The 18297-nt window shown below is 39.0% G+C and overlaps 2 protein-coding genes across 3 annotated transcripts in view; one reads left to right on the forward strand and one right to left on the reverse strand.

Moving 5' to 3' along the window:
- The window catches only part of PAK2 (p21 (RAC1) activated kinase 2), a 91220-nt gene that overhangs the window by 30568 nt on the left and 42355 nt on the right, over positions 1-18297 (forward strand). For both annotated transcript variants that reach the window (XM_061412041.1, XM_061412052.1), the window contains exon 2: positions 11722-11929. In XM_061412041.1, coding sequence (XP_061268025.1) covers positions 11743-11929 — 187 coding nt within the window. In that variant the 5' untranslated portion in view covers positions 11722-11742. The remainder of the gene's footprint in view (positions 1-11721; positions 11930-18297) is intronic.
- LOC133244655 (ferritin light chain-like) lies at positions 430-3546 on the reverse strand. Its single transcript, XM_061412116.1, has one exon. It carries the CDS (start codon positions 1088-1090, stop codon positions 635-637), a length of 456 nt encoding a protein of 151 aa, XP_061268100.1. The 5' UTR covers positions 1091-3546; the 3' UTR covers positions 430-634.

Genomic DNA, 18297 nt, shown 5'->3' on the forward strand with positions numbered 1-18297 from the left:
AGCATGTGTTGCCTAACAGGGTGCATCATGTTAATTGGGGTTTCCTTGCAACATAGCTCTTTTAACTTTCTAATGTAAATAAAGAAGAAAGTTCTGAAACAGACAACAGCTCCTCTTTAGTTTTTTTTTTTTTTCCTCTTTAGTTTTATTGAATCAAATTTGTACAGAAAATGTTAAAAATTACTCATGAAATATTAAAAATAGAGCAGTAAATAAAGTTTTTTTTTTTTAATAACCAAAGTATAAGGGCTGTGTTCTGAAATGTGCCTTGTTAACATTGTTGGCTTTAGGGCTTCTCTTGGCAGCTCAGCTGGTAAAGCATCTGCCTGCAATGTGGGAGACCTGGGTTTGATCCCTGGGTTGGGAAGATCCCCTGGAAAAGGGAACTGCTATCCACTCCAGTATTCTGACCTCGAGAATTATAGTCCATAGGGTCACAAAGAGTCTGACACGACTGAGTGACTTTAACTTTCTGTGTTTTTTTTGCTGCAAAAAGCTTTATTGTTTCCATTTGGTCCAAGGCTTGAGAGAGGGCTCCAGGGTGTTAAAAAGCTGCCTCGTGGCTGCAGAGAGGGGCTTCAGGCAGCCCTGATGTTAGGTGGGTTCTTCAAAGGCCACTGGTCTCCAGAAGCTCCTAGTCATGCTTGAGGGTGAGCCTTTCGAAGAGATACTCGCCCAACCCAGCCTGGGGACCAGCCAGCCTGTGGAGGTTGGTCAGGTGGTCACCCATCTTCTTGATGAGTTTCACTTCCTCATCTAGGAAACGGTTCTCCAGGAAGTCACAGATGTGGGGGTCTCCGAGGGCAGAAGCCAGGCCATGCAGATCCAACAGGGCTTGATTCAGGTTCTTCTCTACGAGAAGGGTGGCTTCCATAGCGTCCTGGGTTTTACCCCACTCATATTGAGATGGCTTCTGCATGTCCAGGAAGAGGGTGCGGCCGCCACGCTGGTTTTGCAGTTTGAAGAGATGCTCTGCGCCCTTGCGCTTCTTGGCCAATTCGCGAAAAAAGTGACCCACACCCTCCAGGGCCACACTGTCGCGGTCGAAATAGCCCAGAGAGAGGTAGGTGTAGGAGGCCCGCAGTTGCATGTTAACCAGGCGGTTGACTGCGGCCTCCACCTCGGCAGAATAATTCTGACGAATCTGGGAGCTCACGATTGCTCGGTAATAATAAGGAGTTAAAAAATGGTGGCTGGTCCTGGTGATCACGGACAGCTGAGTAGCTGACTCCAGAGGTTGCGACTGGAAAAAAGGTTGGAGGGTGGTCGGAGGCTGGAGCAAGGGGCGCCCCTGGGTCTGTTCCGTCCAAGCACTGTTGAAGCAAGAGACAGATCCGCGGGGCTGCCGAGCGCACTTCCTGACTTTAACTTTGGTGGTGGTGGTTTTCGTATAAATGACAATTAGGCTTTCTGGGTTTTGTCAATCAATGTCTTTCTGAGTTTTGTTACCAAAAAACAGTATAGTAATTACCTCTGCATATGTATAGGTTTTTAACTGTATTCAATATTTGATTAGGCTTTTGTGCCCCAGCTTGAAAGTCTAGCCATTGATTACCTTATTGATGTCAAAAATTTATTCTGTAGAATACAAGAGGAAATAAATATGGGTCTTCTGCTGCCTCAATAGCAGTTAGAAAAAAATGGGGAATCTGAGGGTAAAGTATGGAACAGGGATACACAATGAAGCAGCAGTTCTCAAAGAGTAGTCTGTGGTACCCTTGGGCTCTGTGAGTCAAAACTTTTTTTTCATAATAATACTAAAGTATTCTTTGCCTTTTTATACAATGTTGACATTTGTGTTGATGATGTAAAAGCAGTGGTGGGTAAAACACAGTTCATTCATTTAAAGTATCTTGTTTAGCAAAATGGGAAGTATGCATAAGGTTCTTATGAAGTGTGAAATGGTTGTCTTACCGCTTATGTTGCTGAGCCCTTTTTCCTGGACCACCATTTTTATTTGGAAGAATGACAGACCCACTGAACAACTCTGGTTGTTCAGACTTAGGTATTTGGCAGAAATTTTCTTGAAAATGAATAATGTGACAGAATATAAAGCAAGAGAGTTCCAGAAAAACATCTACTTCTGCTTTATTGACTATACCAAAGCCTTTGACTGTGGGGATCACGACAAACTATGGAAAATTCTTAAATAAGAGATAGGAATACCAGTCCACCTTATCTGCCTCCTGAGAAATCTGTATGCAAGTCAAGAAGCAACAGTTAGAACTGGACATGGAACAGCAGACTGGTTCCAAATCAGGAAAGGAGTATGTCAAGGCTGTATGTTGTCACCCTGTTTATTTAACTTCTATGGAGAGTACATTATGAGAAACGCTGGGCTGGAGGAAGCACAAGCTGGAATCAAGATTGCCGGGAGAAATATCAATAACCTCAGATATGCAGATGACACCACCCTTATGGCAGAAAGTGAAGAGGAACTAAAAAGCCTCATGATGGACGTGAAAGAGGAGAGTAAAAGAGCTGGCTTAAAGTTCAGCATTCAAAAAACGAAGATATGGCATCCAGTCCCATCACTTTATGGCAAACAGATGGGAAAACAATGGAAACAGTGAGAGACTTTCTTTTCTTGTACTCCACAATCACTGCAGATGGTGACTGCAGCCGTGAAATTGAAAGACGCTTGCTCTTTGGAAGAAAAGCTATGACAAACCTAGATAGCATATTAAAAAGCAGAGACATTACTTTGCTGACAAAGGTCCATCTAGTCAAAGCTATGGTTTTTCCAGTAGTCATGTATGGATGTGAAAGTTGGACTATAAAGAAAGCTGAGCATCAAAGAATGGATGCTTTTGAACTGTGGTGTTGGAGAAGACTCTTTGAGAGTCCTTTGGACTGCAAGGAGATCTAACCAGTCAAACATAAAGGAAATGAGTGCTAAATATTCATTGGAAGACTGGTGCTGAAGCTGAAGTTTCAGTACTTTGGCCATCTGATGCAAAGAACTGACTCATTGGAAAAGACCCTGATGCTGGGAAAGATTGAAGGCAGGAGGAGAAGGGGATGACAGAGCATCAGATGGTTGGATGGCATCACCAACTTGATGGACATGAATTTGAACAAGCTCCGGGAGTTGGTGATGGACAGGGAAGCCTGGCATGTTGTAGTCCATGGGGTCACAAAGAATTGGACATGACTGAGCAACTGAACTGAACTGATAAAACTTAAATTTTCAAATGAAAGTTAGAATTTTAGAAAGCTTGTATTTGCTTTCTTGAGTTTGAGAATTTCCCAACACCTAGACTTTTCTGGTGAGATCAGTGGTGATATTAATGAATGTGATTTTATTTTTATTATATAATCAAATGTGTTAACATTGGAATATCTTAATAATTGAGCCAGTATTTTCCAAATAATCAATTCATGACATTACAAAACGGATAAAAGATCCATTCCGGGACTTCTCTGGTGGTCCAGTGTCTAAAACTTCATGCTCCCAATGCAGAGGGTCTGGATTTGATCCTTGGTCAGGGAACTAGATCCTACATGCAGCAACTAAAGATCCTGTACGCCACAACTGAGACCCACTGCAGCCAAATAAATATTAGAAAAGAAAAAAAAGATCCGTTCAAAGAAAAACCAATGGGTTTAATGTAAACAGGGTACAAAAAATTTATTCCTGTGATTTCAGAGTCCATAGCCAACCTTAAGAAGGTCGAGTTTGGTGTAGTATCAAGAATGTTTACAGTTATCTGAAAACTATTAAAATGCTCCCTTTCCAGTTGCATATCTTTGTAATACCAGATTTTCTTTATATATTCCAACTGAAACACAACACAACAAATTGAATGCAGAAGGAAATATGAGAATCCAGTGTCTCTACTAAGCCACACATTTGAAAGATTTGCAGAAATGGTAGCTAATGCCACTTTCTCTATATATTTTCTTTTGGAAAATGTTATTTTTCATGAAAATGTTATTTAAATGAAATAAGTATTTAAATAACTTATTTTATTTTCTCATTTGAATATAGACAGCTCTAGCTCACATAAACAAAAATTGAGATTTGCAGTAATTTTTAAGTTTGTGAAGGGATCTGCCAACAAAGGTTTGTTTAGTTAAGGCTGTGGTTTTTCCAGTAGTCATGTATGGATGCAAGAATTGGACTGTGAAGAAGGCTGAGCACCAAAGAATTGATGCTTTTGAGCTGTGGTGTTGGAGAAGACTCTTGAGAGTCCTTTGGACTGCAAGGAGATCCAACCAGTCCATTCTAAAGGAGATCAGCCCTGGGTGTTCTTTGGAGGGAATGATGCTGAAGCTGAAACTCCAGTACTCTGGCCACCTCGTGTGAAGAGTTGACTCATTGGAAAAGACTCTGATGCTGGGAGGGATTGGGGGCAGGAGGAGAAGGGGACGACAGAGGATGAGATGGCTGGATGGCATCACTGACTTGATGGACGTGAGTTTGAGTGAACTCCAGGAGTTGGTGATGGACAGGGAGGCCTGGCGTGCTGTGATTTATGGGGTCTCAAAGAGTCAGACACGACTGAGCAACTGAACTGAACTGAACTGAAGGGATCTTGAGACCAAAATATTTGAGAACTGCTACGTTGAAGAAACAGAGTGGCTTTTAATATTCATGTGTTGAAAACAGATGTCGGTAAAAGATGTAACCTAACTTAAATATGTATGTGCTGCTCATTCCCAGTAGATTATGAACTCTTGGAGAAGAATTTAAGTCCTCTTTTCTTCAACTTCTTGCGTAGACGCCTATAAATAATATCACAATAGGAATAGCATTAATACTTAATGTTCGTCAGTCTTTCAGTCGTGTCTGACTCTTTGCGACCCCATAGACTGCAGCACGCCAGGCTTCCCTGTCCTTCACTATTTCCTGGTATTTGCTCAGACTCATGTTCATTGAGTTGATGATGCCATCCAACCAACTTATCCCCTGTTGCTCCTTCTCCTCGTGTCCTCAGTCTGGCCCAGCATCAGGCTTTTTTCCAAGAAGCTGGCTCATTGCATCAGGTAGCCTGTATTGGAACTTCAGCATCACTCCTTCCAGTGACTGTTCAGGATTGATTTCCTTTAGGATTGACTAGTTTGATCTCCGGAGAAGGCAATGGCACCCCACTCCAGTACTCTTGCCTGGAAAATTCCATGGATGGAGGAGCCTGGTGGGCTGCAGTCCATGGGGTTGCTAAGAGTCGGACACGACTGAGCGACTTCACTTTCACTTTTCACTTTCCTGCATTGGAGAGGGAGATGGCAACCCACTCCACTGTTCTTGCCTGGAGAATCCCAGGGACAGTGGAGCCTGGTGGGCTGCCGTCTATGGGGTCTCACAGAGTCGGACACGATTGAAGTGACTTAGCAGTAGCAGTAGTAGTTTGATCTCCTTGCAGTCCAAGGGACTCTTGAGAGTCTTCTTCAGTACCACAGTTTGAAAGCATCAATTCTTTGGTGCTCAGCCTTCTCAGATGGTAAAAGCATCTGCCTGCAATGTGGGAGACCCAGGTTCATTACCTGGGTTGGGAACATCCCTGGAGAAGGAAATGGCAACCCACTCCAGTACTCTTGCCTGGAAAATTCCATGGATGGAGGAGCTTGGTAGGCTATAGTCCATGGGATCGCAACGACTGAGCGACTTAACTTTGTACCTTTTGTACAGCCTTCTTTATGGTCCAGCTCATGTCCGTACATGACAACTGGAAAAACCATAGCTTTGACTATACGGAAAGGCAGAGTGATGTCTGCTTTATAATACGCTGTCTAGATTTGTCATAACTTTTCTTCCAAGGAGCAGCCGTCTTTCAATTTCATGGCTGTAGTCACCATCTGCAGTGATTTTGGAGCCCAAGAAAATAAAGTCTGCTGCTATTTCCATTTTTTCCCCATCTATTTGCCATGAAGTGATGGGACTGGAACCATGATCTTTGTTTTTTGAATGCTGAGTTTTAAGCCAACTTATTTACTCTCCTCTTTCACCTTCATCAAGAGATTCTTTTAATTCCTCTTCGCTTTCACCCTGCAGATGACATGGTGCTGTCATCTGCCTCACTAGCTGAGGTTATTGTTATTTCTCCTGGCATCTTGATTCCAGCTTGTGATTCATCCAGCCCAGCATTTCACATGATGTACTCTGCATAGAAGTTAAATAAGCAGTGTGACAGTATACCACCTTGGCATACTCCTTTCCCAATTTTGAACCAGTCCATTGTTCCATGTCTGGTTCTGACTGTTGCTTCTTAGTCTGCATACAGGTTCTCATGAGGGAGGTAAGGTGATCTGGTATTCCCATCTTTTTAAGAATTTTCCACAGTTTGTTGTGATCCACACAGTCAAAGGCTTAAGTGTAGTCAGTGAAGCAGAAGTAGATGTTTTTCTGAAATTCTCTTGCTTTTTCTGTGATCTAGTGGATTGGCAATTTGATCTCTGATTCCTCAGCCTTTTCTAAATCCAGCTTGTACATCTGGAAGTTCTTCATTCACATACTGTTGAAGCCTAGCTGGAAGGATTTTTAGCATTACTTTGCTAGCATGTAAAATGAACAGTTATGCAGTAGTTTGAATATTCTTTGGCATTACCCTTCTTTGGGATTGGAATGAAAACTGACCTTTTCCAGTCCTGTGGCCACTGCTGAGTTTGGCAAATTTGCTAGCATGTTGAATGCAGCACTTTGACAGCATTATCTTCTAAGATTTGAAATAGCTCAGCTGGAATTCCATCACTTCCACTAGCTCTGTTCATAGAGATGCTTCCTAAGGCCCACTTGACTTCACACTCTATGATGTCTGGCTCTAGGTTAGTGATCACACCATTGTGGTTATCTGGGTCATTAAGTCCTTTTTTGTACAGTTTTTCTGTGTATTCTTGGCACGTCTTAATTTCTGCTAATTCTGTTAGGTCCTTGCCGTTTCTGTCCTTTAGTGTGCCAGTCTTTGCATGAACTGTTCCTTTGGTATCTCTGATTTCCTTGAAGAGATCTCATCTTTGCCGTTCTGTTGTTTTTCCATGTTTCTTTGCATTGATCACTTAACAAGGCTCTCTTATCTCTCCTTGCTATTCTTTGGAACTCTGCATAATCCTTATCAGGTAGATAATTCCTTTTTAAAATTGAGATATAATTCACATATCTGAAATTACCACTTTAAAGTGTGCAATTCAGTGGTTTTAACATATTCATAAAGTTGTTTGACCATTACTAATGTCTGATCCCAGAATATTTTCATTCCCCACAAAGTCACATCCCATTCCCCTCACACCCTAGCATCCACTAATATACTCTCTACCTCTGTGGATTTCCCTGTTCTGAACATTACATATAAATGGAATCATATAATTTATGATCTTTTGTGTCTGGCTTTTTTCATTTATGTTTTCAAGGTTTATTTCATGTTGTAGCATATATCGGTTTCCCTGGTAGCTCAGTTGGTAAAGAATCCACCTGCAATGCAGGAAACCCTGGTTTGATTCCTGGATCAGGAAGATCCCTTGGAGAAGGGATAGGCCACCCACTCCGGTATTCTTGGGCTTCCCTGGTGGCTCAGATGGTAAAGAATCCACCTGCAATGTGGGAGACCTAGTTTTGATCCCTGGTTTGGGAAGATCCCTTGGAAGAGGGCATGGCAACCCACTCCAGTATTCTTGCCTGGAGGATCCCCATGGACAGAGGAGCCTGGTGGGCTACAGTCCATGGGATCGCAAGGAGTTGGATACGACTGAGTGACTAAGCAGACACACACACAGCATGTGTCAGTACTTGATTCCTTTTTGTGGCCAAACAGTATTCCTTTGTTTGTAATATAGGTAAGATATATTTTGTCTTTCTGTTCATCTATTAATATTTTTCTTTCCTCTTTTGGCTTTTACAATTAATGCTGCTGTGAACATTCACATGTGCATTTTTGTGCAGACATATGTTTTCAGTTCTCTCAGGCATATACTGGAAGTGGAATTGCTAGGTCATATGGTAGGTTAGTCTATATTTGACTTTTTGAGGAACTTATTTATTCCTTTTTTAATAGGGTTCTTATTCTGGAATAATTTTAGATTTACAGAGAGATTACAAAGATAGTAAATTTCCTGTATAACTATCACTCATCTTCCTTTGATATTAATGTTGCGTAGACATAAAATGTATTTCAAAGCAAAGATGCCAACACTGATACATTACTAAGTAAATTCTAGATTTTACTTGAACTTCACCAGTTTTTTCACTAATGTCTTTTTTTTTTTTTTTTAATTCCAGGATATCACAGTGTCGTGTCTCCTTAGATTCCTCTGTTCTAGGACAGTTTCTCTGTCTGTTTTTCATGTCCTTGACATGAAAAGTTTTGAGAAGTATTGATTAGGAATTTTGTAGTGTATCCCTTAATTTGGGTTTATCTGATTTTTTTCCCCCATGATTAGACTGAAATTACGGGTTTGGGGAAGAATACCAGATGTGAATTGTGCTCCCCATCACATTAGCTCAGGAGATGAGTGATATCCTTGTGACTTATCACTGGTGATCTTAACCTTGATCCCATGGTTAATGTCAGATTTTTCCACTGTGTTATTTTCTCCTTTCCACACTCTATTCTTTGGAAATGAGTCACTAAGTCTAGCCTACACTCAGGTGGAGCAGGAGGTTAAGTTCTAACTCCTAGAAGGGAATGTATCTCTATATGTGTTACCTGGAATTCTTTTGTAAGGAAGATTTGCCCCTCCCCCATTTTATTTATGTATTCAGGTTTTTGTGTCTATATGAATGATGTATATTGATTTTATACTTTGGATTATAATCTGATATTAGTTTATTGATTTTATTGCACCAAACATTCCAGTATTCTAGTATTCTGGGAACTCTTTCTTATGCCCTTTTGACATATGCCCTCATCCTTTATAAATACTTCGTTATCTTTTGACAGTATAAGATACAGTAGACTCATCTTGTATAATGTTTTCCCTGTCTAGGTCTAGAACCAGCCATTTCTCCAAGAAACTCTGAAGCACAGCTTAGACCTAAGGTCACACACTTAAGTAAACGGTAGAACTAGGATTCCAACCAAAGCAGTCTGATTCCACACTTAGGCTCATAACCATACTCCCAGAGAGCACGCAGCGGAAGGCACACTGTCAGTTTTCAGTCATGTTCCATTTATGAGCCAGTCTTAAGGATAGAAGTTGTAGTCAGTTTACAGTTAGTAATTATTGTGCTCAGTTTTATATTTTTTATAAATATAAAAAATACATTTTTTAACCACAGCTATGATGATTATAATCAAGTTTGAAAACTACTTCTTAATCACAGATGGCCACTGTTAATGTTTTGGTGCATTTTCTTCTATAAATGCATGCAACTGGATTTTGGAGTTTTGTTATATTATCCTGGGTTTTAAATTTAACTTTTGTAAGTAGGAGCAATTCACAGTGTAATCAAAATCTCAGTGTGTAGTTTCCATATTGTAACTAATGATTAAGATAAAAGCAGGCTTGTTGTTCAGTCGTCAAGTTATGTCCGATTTTTCATGACTCCATGGACCACAGCACACCAGGCTTCCCTGTCCCTCACCATCTCCCGGAGTTTGCCCAAGTTCATGTGCATTGAGTTGGTGATGCCATCCAGCCATCTCATCCTCCGTAGTCCCCTTTTCCTGTCCTCAATCTTTCCCAACATTCAGGGTCTTTTCCAATGAGTCACCTGTTTGCATCTGGTGGCCAAAGTATTGGAACTTCAGCTTCAGCATCAGTCCTTCCAATGAATATTTGGGGTTGATTTCCTTTAAGATTGGCTGGTTTGACCAATACAGTATACTAATGCATATATATGGAATTTAGAAAGGTGATAATGATGCCCCTATATGCGAGACAGCAAAAGAGACACGGATGTTAAGAACAGTCTTTTGGACTCTGTGGGAGAAGGCGAGGGTGGGGTGATTTGAGAGGGTAGCATTGAAATGTGTATATTATCATATGTGAAGTGGATCGCTGGTCGAGGTTTGGTGCATGAGACAGGGTGCTCAGGGATGGTGCACTGGGATGACCCTGGGGCATGGATGGGGAGGGGGGAGGGAGGTTCTGGATGGTGAACACATGTGTGCCTATGGCTGATTCATGTCAATGTATGGCAAAAGCCAGTACAATATTGTAATTAGCCTCCAATTAATAAATTAATTAATTAAAAAGAAAAAAAGATTGGCTAGTTTGATCTCCTTGCTGTCCAAGGGATTCTTAAGAGTCTTTTCCAGCACCATAGTTCGAAAACATCAATTCTTCAATACTCTGCCTTTTTTGTATAAAAAGGCAAAAAAAAGGATTAATCTGTTTTGTCTTAATGTTTGGTCACATCAAAGCTGAACATCTGTCTTGGTTTATCAATTCATCAAGTAATCCACAGGATGTGACTAGTTTGGTTTGGAAGAATCATCTGACTGTATGTTATCTACACTGCCTTCTTAGATAGCGATCACCCTCATTTCTTTGATCACCAGGAGTTGAATTTCACTTCAGACAGTCTTTCTCTTTTCTCCACCTGGTTACCTCCATAAATGTTTATTTTCCCCTTTACCTTCTTTCTCTTTTGTAGGCTGAAAAATAACTGTTATATGACATATAAATTATACAGTAGTGCTTTGACCTACTCCTGTCAAGGAAAACAAAAGCTATAAAATTTGGAGTGGAATTAGGTATAATTCTTCATCCCTCAATTCTTCTCAAATGATATCTACTTTTCTTCACATACTAGCATTTTAGACTAAATTTTTTTTTAAATTATTTTTAATTTTATCTAAAACCAGTTGATTCTTTTCATTGTGCACATACAAAGTTTTGTTGGCTTACATGTATCAAGTTGTGTTATTTTCAAATTAGGATCTAACTGCCAATCAAAGTCTTATTTAGGAGGATATTGTGTTATTTCCTAGTGGTACAGTTTGGTATCAGAACTCATAAGTTAGGCATCTCTTCTCTTTTACTGCTGATTTTAAATGTGTGTAATCTACTTTTCTTAAAAGACATAAAATAGATGTGTATAAGTATATGTGAACAAAGTTGACATTTCCACTTTATTAGCCATGTGGATAAGGAGAGTAACTTGATGGCCTGGACAGGGCATCATAGGCTGACAGAACCTTGGGGTTTGGCCAAACTCTGGGTTTACTTTTGTCAGTGTTTCCTGACTTGCAGAGGCCTAACGTATGTAGTTAGATGTTCAAATTTTCAGAGAAACCACATACTGTTCCAGTGGCATGTTCTGGTACTTTACCAAAGTTTGTATGGGGGTTAAATTGTAATCACAAGGCTAGTGAACATGAATCAGATTTGGAGGCTATTTGTTGGTATTTATTAATTAATAGCAAGCGTTCTGTCTGCTCTGGAAGTGAACTTGTCAGAGACATATATCCTATTATTGCCTGGTCAGAACATAGTCTTCTTGGAATTTTTTTTTTAAGACTCCATGTTATCTGTCTGTTCATTGGAATACTTAACTTACTATTCAGTTGATATTCTCTGATATGTCAGTGTCATCATGCTTTCCAAAAATTATCTTAGTCCTCTTTTTAACAGGATATGACTTTTCAAAGATCTCTTAGCTCCCCGTTTACCAACTTTGTTAGGGGAGATTGCCTGATTGCAGCCAATTTCATCCTTGTTTTATAACTTTAAATGGATAACTTTTTTTAATTTAAAATTGAGGAGGGGATTCTTACTGTCTTGTGTTTGTCCATACTATTTTTTACCTTGCTGTTAACTGTATTTTTTGCCTGTCTGTTTCAGGCCGTATCATAATTCCGAATCATGTCTGATAACGGAGAACTGGAAGACAAGCCTCCGGCGCCCCCAGTGCGAATGAGCAGTACTATTTTTAGCACTGGAGGCAAAGACCCTTTATCAGCCAATCACAGTTTGAAACCTTTGCCTTCCGTTCCAGAGGAAAAAAAGCCCAGGAATAAAATCATCTCTATATTTTCAAGCACAGAGAAAGGTAAGTAGCTACTGTGGTTTCAAGAGTCTCAGTTACTGTGTTTTGGTTTTGATGTTTTTTTAATTAAATATAATAAGCTGATATCTTTTATGGTGCAAATGATAAACATACAATTGATGGTAGTAAATGGGCACTATTAGGAAGGCTAGTTTGGGACTTCCCTGGAGGTCCAGTGGTTAGGACTGTGCACTTTCACTGCTGAAGGCCAAGTTCACCTGGCTGGGGAACTGAGATTCTGCAAGCCACGCTGTGCACTCAAAAAAAGAAAGAGAGGTTAGTTTATTTTAAACTGTAATAGAAAAGAATAAAACGAAAGTTGTTGCTCATCCTGCTTGTTCAGTTCAGTTCAGTTCAGTTCAGTCGCTCAGTCGTGTCCGACTCTTTGTTAGGTCCAGTGAATTTCTGTTCTCTCCTTCGTTTTCTAAGACTTGGACCATAGTTCATGGCTTCCCAGCTTTAATGCAAATCATGATATTTGAGAAAGACTTAATAGAAGAATGGAAGTATAGAGTCTACAGTCTCCTGTCTCCAATCTCAGGAGGTAGCTTTGGTTTGGAATTAAGAGTTTTTCTGACTTTTGAGTAGTACTGATAATGTCTTTTTATCATGTATTCTATAACACCCTCAGATTCTTCTGGGCACCACTCAGTAATCAACATACTAATAAATCTCCCATAAACAAGAGTTTAGTCCAGTGTTTCTCTTCCTCAGTAAGGTTGACATTTGGGAACAAAATAATGCTTTGTTGCAGGGGTGTGCCTGGCGCACTGTAGAATGTTAAGCACTATTCCTAGCTTTTATGTGTTAGATGTTAGAAGTAGCACCTCCTACCCAGTAGTAAAAACTGAAAATTTCTCCAGACATTGCTAGATTCCCCAATGGGGCAAAGGGCCTCCAGTTGAGAACCACTGGTCTAGTCACGCAAAATGGGATAAAGGGTGTAAATTGTCTACATAAGTTGAATTCACTATTTTTGTTTTGGTGTCAAACTAAGGAAATAACTTTCGGTTTTCAGAGCTTTATGGATTTTAGAATTTGGAGAGGGGGGATTCTCAGGTGACGGTAGGTGGTAAAGGGTGGCCTTCCAGGTGGTAAAGAACCCACCTGCCAATGCAGGAGACATAAGAGACATGCGTTTGATCCCTGGGTCATGAAGATACCCTGGACGAGGGCACAGCAACCTACTCTAGTATTCTTGCCTGGAGAATCCCATGGACAGAGGAGCTTGGGAGGCTGCAGTCCATGGGGTCACACAGAGTTAGATATGACTGAAGCGACTTAGCATGCATGCAGGGATTATGAACTGGTAATGGATTGTAGAATCAAGGTTAGAGATTACTTTATTGTACTAAGCATGGCAGTATGACACTGACAGCTAATAAAGTGGATGTAAATATATTTTTCCACTTGTATGTGTAAGTTTACATGGAGAGGTAAAACAGTGCTTTGTGTATAATAATAAATGCATTTAATTTGAGTTGAAAATACATAAGCAGTGAAAATTGGAATGAGATGATATAGTTAATATGGAATCAAGTCTTAGAGAATTTAGATGCACAGGCAGGATATAATTGTTGAACAGTTGGAAAACTTCATTTTAATGTATATCTCTAAATTTCCTCTTATTTTTAAGATTTCATGGGTGTTTGTAACTGAAAAGACTCTTGGAGGTATGCTTTTAAAATTAATTTAGCAGAAGTGGTAGCATGTGGATTTGGCATGTTTGAGAATGAAATATGTACATACTTAGACTGAGTGAAGTGCAAGTTAAAGGGGGAAATTGGGAAATGAACCAAAAAGAAAGCATGAGAAGAGGCAGAAAGAGTGGATGTATTGGAGAGCACTAAATCTTCCATGGTAGTACGTCAGTAAGAAAAATCTAAAAATGGCACTGGAAACACAGTATTTATAATTAAAGAGGTTAGAAAAAAAATGTATGGAGGTTAGTACCAGAAGAAATTGCTCAAAGGGTGGAAATTACTTGCCTGTGGAGAGCAGAATACAAAATTGGGGTAGAATGCTCACAATAGGTTAGAAGGTACTTGGGGACAGCCTTGGAAAGGGGAAAAGAAGAGTACAGAATGAAAGAGAAAGTGTGGACAGTCCAGCATTTTGGGTAAATGGTAGCGTGGTAGGGCTTGTGAGCAAACTGAACATGCATTTACATAAATGCAACAGAGCATTTCATCAAAAACCAGTTGAAGCAGTCTTCACGAGCTCACCTGGACATCAGTTTTGGTTTTGCTTTTAACTTTTTTAATACCTCAGATAATTCTGATGTGCATCTAATGTTAAAAACCACTGCAGTAGTGGGTTATGAAATACATATAGTGAATGACACTAAGTGAAATGGAGTATAAATGGAGTTATTGCAAAAGTTGCACGAAACTTTTCAGTTGTGTGTTCATTGAGTCAGGATGTAAAATGTATTGATTGGTGTGGGTCCTGGCCAAAGATTTAAAGATTTAGCAGTAAAATTGCTGGGTTAAAGGGTATGTGTTCCTGTGTTTGACTTAATTATGTTTAACAAATTACTTTCTAAAGTTTTGTTTTTTTTTTTTAAATGTTCTTTCTCACAGAACACATATGTTCCATTGTTGAACATCTTTGCAGATTCTTGTATTATGGGATTTGATTTTTGCCAATTTGGGAGGTGTGCAATGGTATCTCATTGTGGTTTTAATCTGGATTTCCCTGATGACTTGGGAAATTGTCTGTCCTATGTTAATTTACTACTCATTTGTGTTTTCTATGACGTACCTTTTAGTCCAGATTTCTGTTGTTTTTCTTAAACATTCATTATAGTCTATATACTAACCTTTCATCAACTGTGTGTTATTAAATATAGTTTTCCAGGTTGCAAACTGCCTTTTCACCCTTTCAGTGGTATCTTATGAATATAGATTATTAATTTTGGTGTAGTTAAATCGATCAATTCATTTTTTAACTTTGTGTTTTAAGAAATTTTTGCCATACTAGAGGTGATATTTTAATAGGTTTTAAAAAAAAGTTTTACAATTTAAACTTTTAACTATCTGGATTTGATTTTTCTGTCCCTGTAAAGGGAGATCTGTTTTCACTTTTTTTTTTTAACCCAGTGTCCCAGATCATTTGTTGAAATTTTTATCATTTCCGCACTGACCTGTAGTATTAGCCATTATCTGTCAGCTTTCCATGCCAGTATCTGTTTCTGTGTTTTCTTCTGTTTATTGAATTGACTCATTTGTCTGTACCTACACTAATACTATATAATCATTACAGTTTATAGTTCTTAATACCTTATAGAGCGAATCTGGTACCAGGTGGTTCTTCAGGATCTTTTGACTCTTCTGTATAAATTTTACACTTTGCTTATCATGTACTTTAAAAAATAAAAACAAAACCTGTTGATGCTTGGATTAGAATTGCCTTAAATTTATAAAGCAAGTTGGTGAGAGTTGCTTTCAACTTTGTAGTTGAGAGTAGAACATCTAGAGTCGCTGGTGTAGCCCATTTACAGGGAGATATTTAGGAGTGTGTAATTTTCAGTTAGACTGAGAGAAAAAAAGAGGAAATGTTGGAAGGGTAGGGTGCGCTTTGATTCCTCCTACTCTTGGGGCTCTTCTCCCTTTCCAGCTCAGCCTCCCAGGAAGCTAACACCTCTGGCAGGGCCTTGAGGGATTGGAATGAGGGTTAGAAATGTGGATATGTATGCACTTTGATGCTTGTGTGAATACAGAAATCTATCTGCAGTTGCATTCTCCTGCCTGCAGCCTCTCTCTAGTTTTATGCTAATTGCTTTTCATCTTTGGGCATTCCTTGCAGATTTTGTTCCATGATGAACATGGTGTAGGAGGGGAGAGCTACAATATATGCTTGGTCTATCATATTGAAACAGAAGGATACAAGGGAAAAAACTGTTTTTATTTTTAAAAATTACAGTGACCTTAAGATCTTTGCCAGCTCTAATATAAAGCCTGATCTAGAGATATTAATTTTATTTTACTCAAACTTACATCCCTTATTGTTGTCCTTACTAAACAGACAGCTAATATTTTTATATAAAAAAGACTTTAAAGTATCTTCAGTTATTCATTATTGGTTTTAATCAATGTCACTGCAAAAACTAAGAAAATTAGAAATTATACATTTTGTATAACAACTTGACTGAAGAAATCTTTTTTTCATATCCCTGCTAATTTTCATAACTCACTTTGTGAGTTATCAGAGACTCCTTGATAAGCAAGGCAGATGGTGTCCCTGCCATGATGGTACCCCTGCCATGATGGTACTCATAAAAAACTACAACATATAATTACAAACTGTGGAAAGTGATAATCAGGATAGAATAAAATGTCATTTCTGGGAAGGCTTCCTAAAGAAGTGATGTTACAGCTGATGACTAAAGGATGAGTAAGTGAAAATAGGAGAATTTGGGTAATTAAAAACTGTGTCCTATGCTTAGAAAAGCGTTTCAGTGGCCCAGCACATTTGTGGAGCTGAATACAGTCAAATGTGATTTGAAAGCAGAGAAGAAGAGAAAATAATAGCATGGTGTATGCTGGAAACTCAGATAGCAGAAGAGGCTAAAGAGGTAAGCAGGGAGCAGGTCATAAAGGGCCTTGTAATCCATGCTACAGAGCTCACATTTTACCCTGTTTCCTGGGGAACCATTACAGAAGTTTAAACAGGAGAAAGACCTGGTCACATTTCTGTCTTACATAGGCAAGACTAGTAGTGTCTAGAAAATAGATTTTGTTGGAGGTCTAACACTGAAGTTGGAGACTAGTTAGGAGGATTTTGTAGTAGTCCAGGTGAGAAATAGGCTTAACAAGTCGAGTAGTTTTGATAATGAAAATGGCAATGAGCCATCATCTTTGCTTATCTTTAAAAACTCTATTCATTTAGCTAGTGTTGAGTGGTATGTGTGTTTATAAACTAAAGCAATTTTCATGTCTAATTATTCAACCTATATGCACTTTCACCTCTAGTTGATTTTGAAGATGAGAGGCTTAGAAGTGTAAATATTCTTTCCGGTCTAAAGATGTAATTCTGAGATTAGTAATAGTAGTCCATACGCCTCTGCCTGTTGCGTAGAGAATACTCTTCTACTTGATGGTACAAGTTAGGTCACCAGTTTGAAGTTGTTCTGGATCAAAAGAACAAAGGGGTAATCACTGATTCTGTTAAATAGAAAAGTCTTCCTTTTAAAGAAATGGAGGATTTTTTAGTTTTAGACTCTAGCCCAAATGTAGCCTATAAGGTGTTGCCTCTTAGGATGTGGTAGTAGCATACTTAGGATCTTCTGTGCAGTACATCACTTGGGGTTCCCACCTCTTAGCTGAAGGATGCTGCCTGCATGCTTGTTTTACTGTCTCATGAAGTTGAAAAATAGCTCCAAGAATCTTTTTTTCTCCAGTGCACTCCAGTAAGATGTGCACTTTCATTAAAAGAAGTTTTTTTCCCTGGTCCATTACTTCCCATCAAGTGACCCAGTTGCTGGGTGGATGTCCTGCAGATAGATGATTGTGGGTTTTCTTGTTGTTGGTCCTGTAGATCTTGGATTCCAGAGTTATAAAACAGTGATTCTGTTTACATAGAAATAACCTTCCAGCATATTGTTTGACTTGAAACATGCTTCAGTATCTTTTTCTTTTAGATAACTTTTTAATATTCTTTTTTTCTCCTATTAGAACTACTAACATACAGGGAGTGTTTGTGTGTATGTGTTATATTAAAACCAATTAAACAGATGTTTAAGGTATTGTGCTTTTAAGTTCTGCTTAATCATTTTCACTCCTTTCCTGAAATTCATTAGTCTGTACTCCTAATATTAATATATAAGAAACTTTATATTAATTATCTCTAAATTTTTCAGCATTCCCAAGTTGAAAAATACTTTAAAGGTGCTAAGTCTGACTCAGTTTAGGAATTCACCCCTGAACCAATATAATTGGCTGGAAGTGTGTGGGATACTAGGGCTGATGTGACTTGAATAAATGCCTACCTTCAACCAGTCATCTGTAATCAGGATCATATGAGAAAATAGCATTTTTCTCAACTACATACACATCAGAAGTGGAATGCTGAGCAGATTTTTTAAAAAGAAGAAACAAATATTTTTATAAAGTGCAAAAAAATTGTGTGTTTTTCTGTCCACAATTCACAGCCATATAAAAAGTCAACTGTTGGGACTTCCTTGGTGGTCCAGTAGATAAGACTCCACACTCCTGATACAGGAGGCCTGGGTTCAATCCCTGGTCAGAGAACTAAGATCCCTCATACCATAAATAAGTCTGTGTGCTGCAGCAGAGACCCAGCGCAGCCAAAATAAATAATAATAATTTAAAAAGTCAACTCTTAGTTTATAGTTGATTAAAAAATAATTT

Source organism: Bos javanicus, chromosome 1, assembly GCF_032452875.1.
Source record: "Bos javanicus breed banteng chromosome 1, ARS-OSU_banteng_1.0, whole genome shotgun sequence".
In the NCBI taxonomy this organism is placed as follows: Eukaryota; Metazoa; Chordata; class Mammalia; order Artiodactyla; family Bovidae; genus Bos; species Bos javanicus.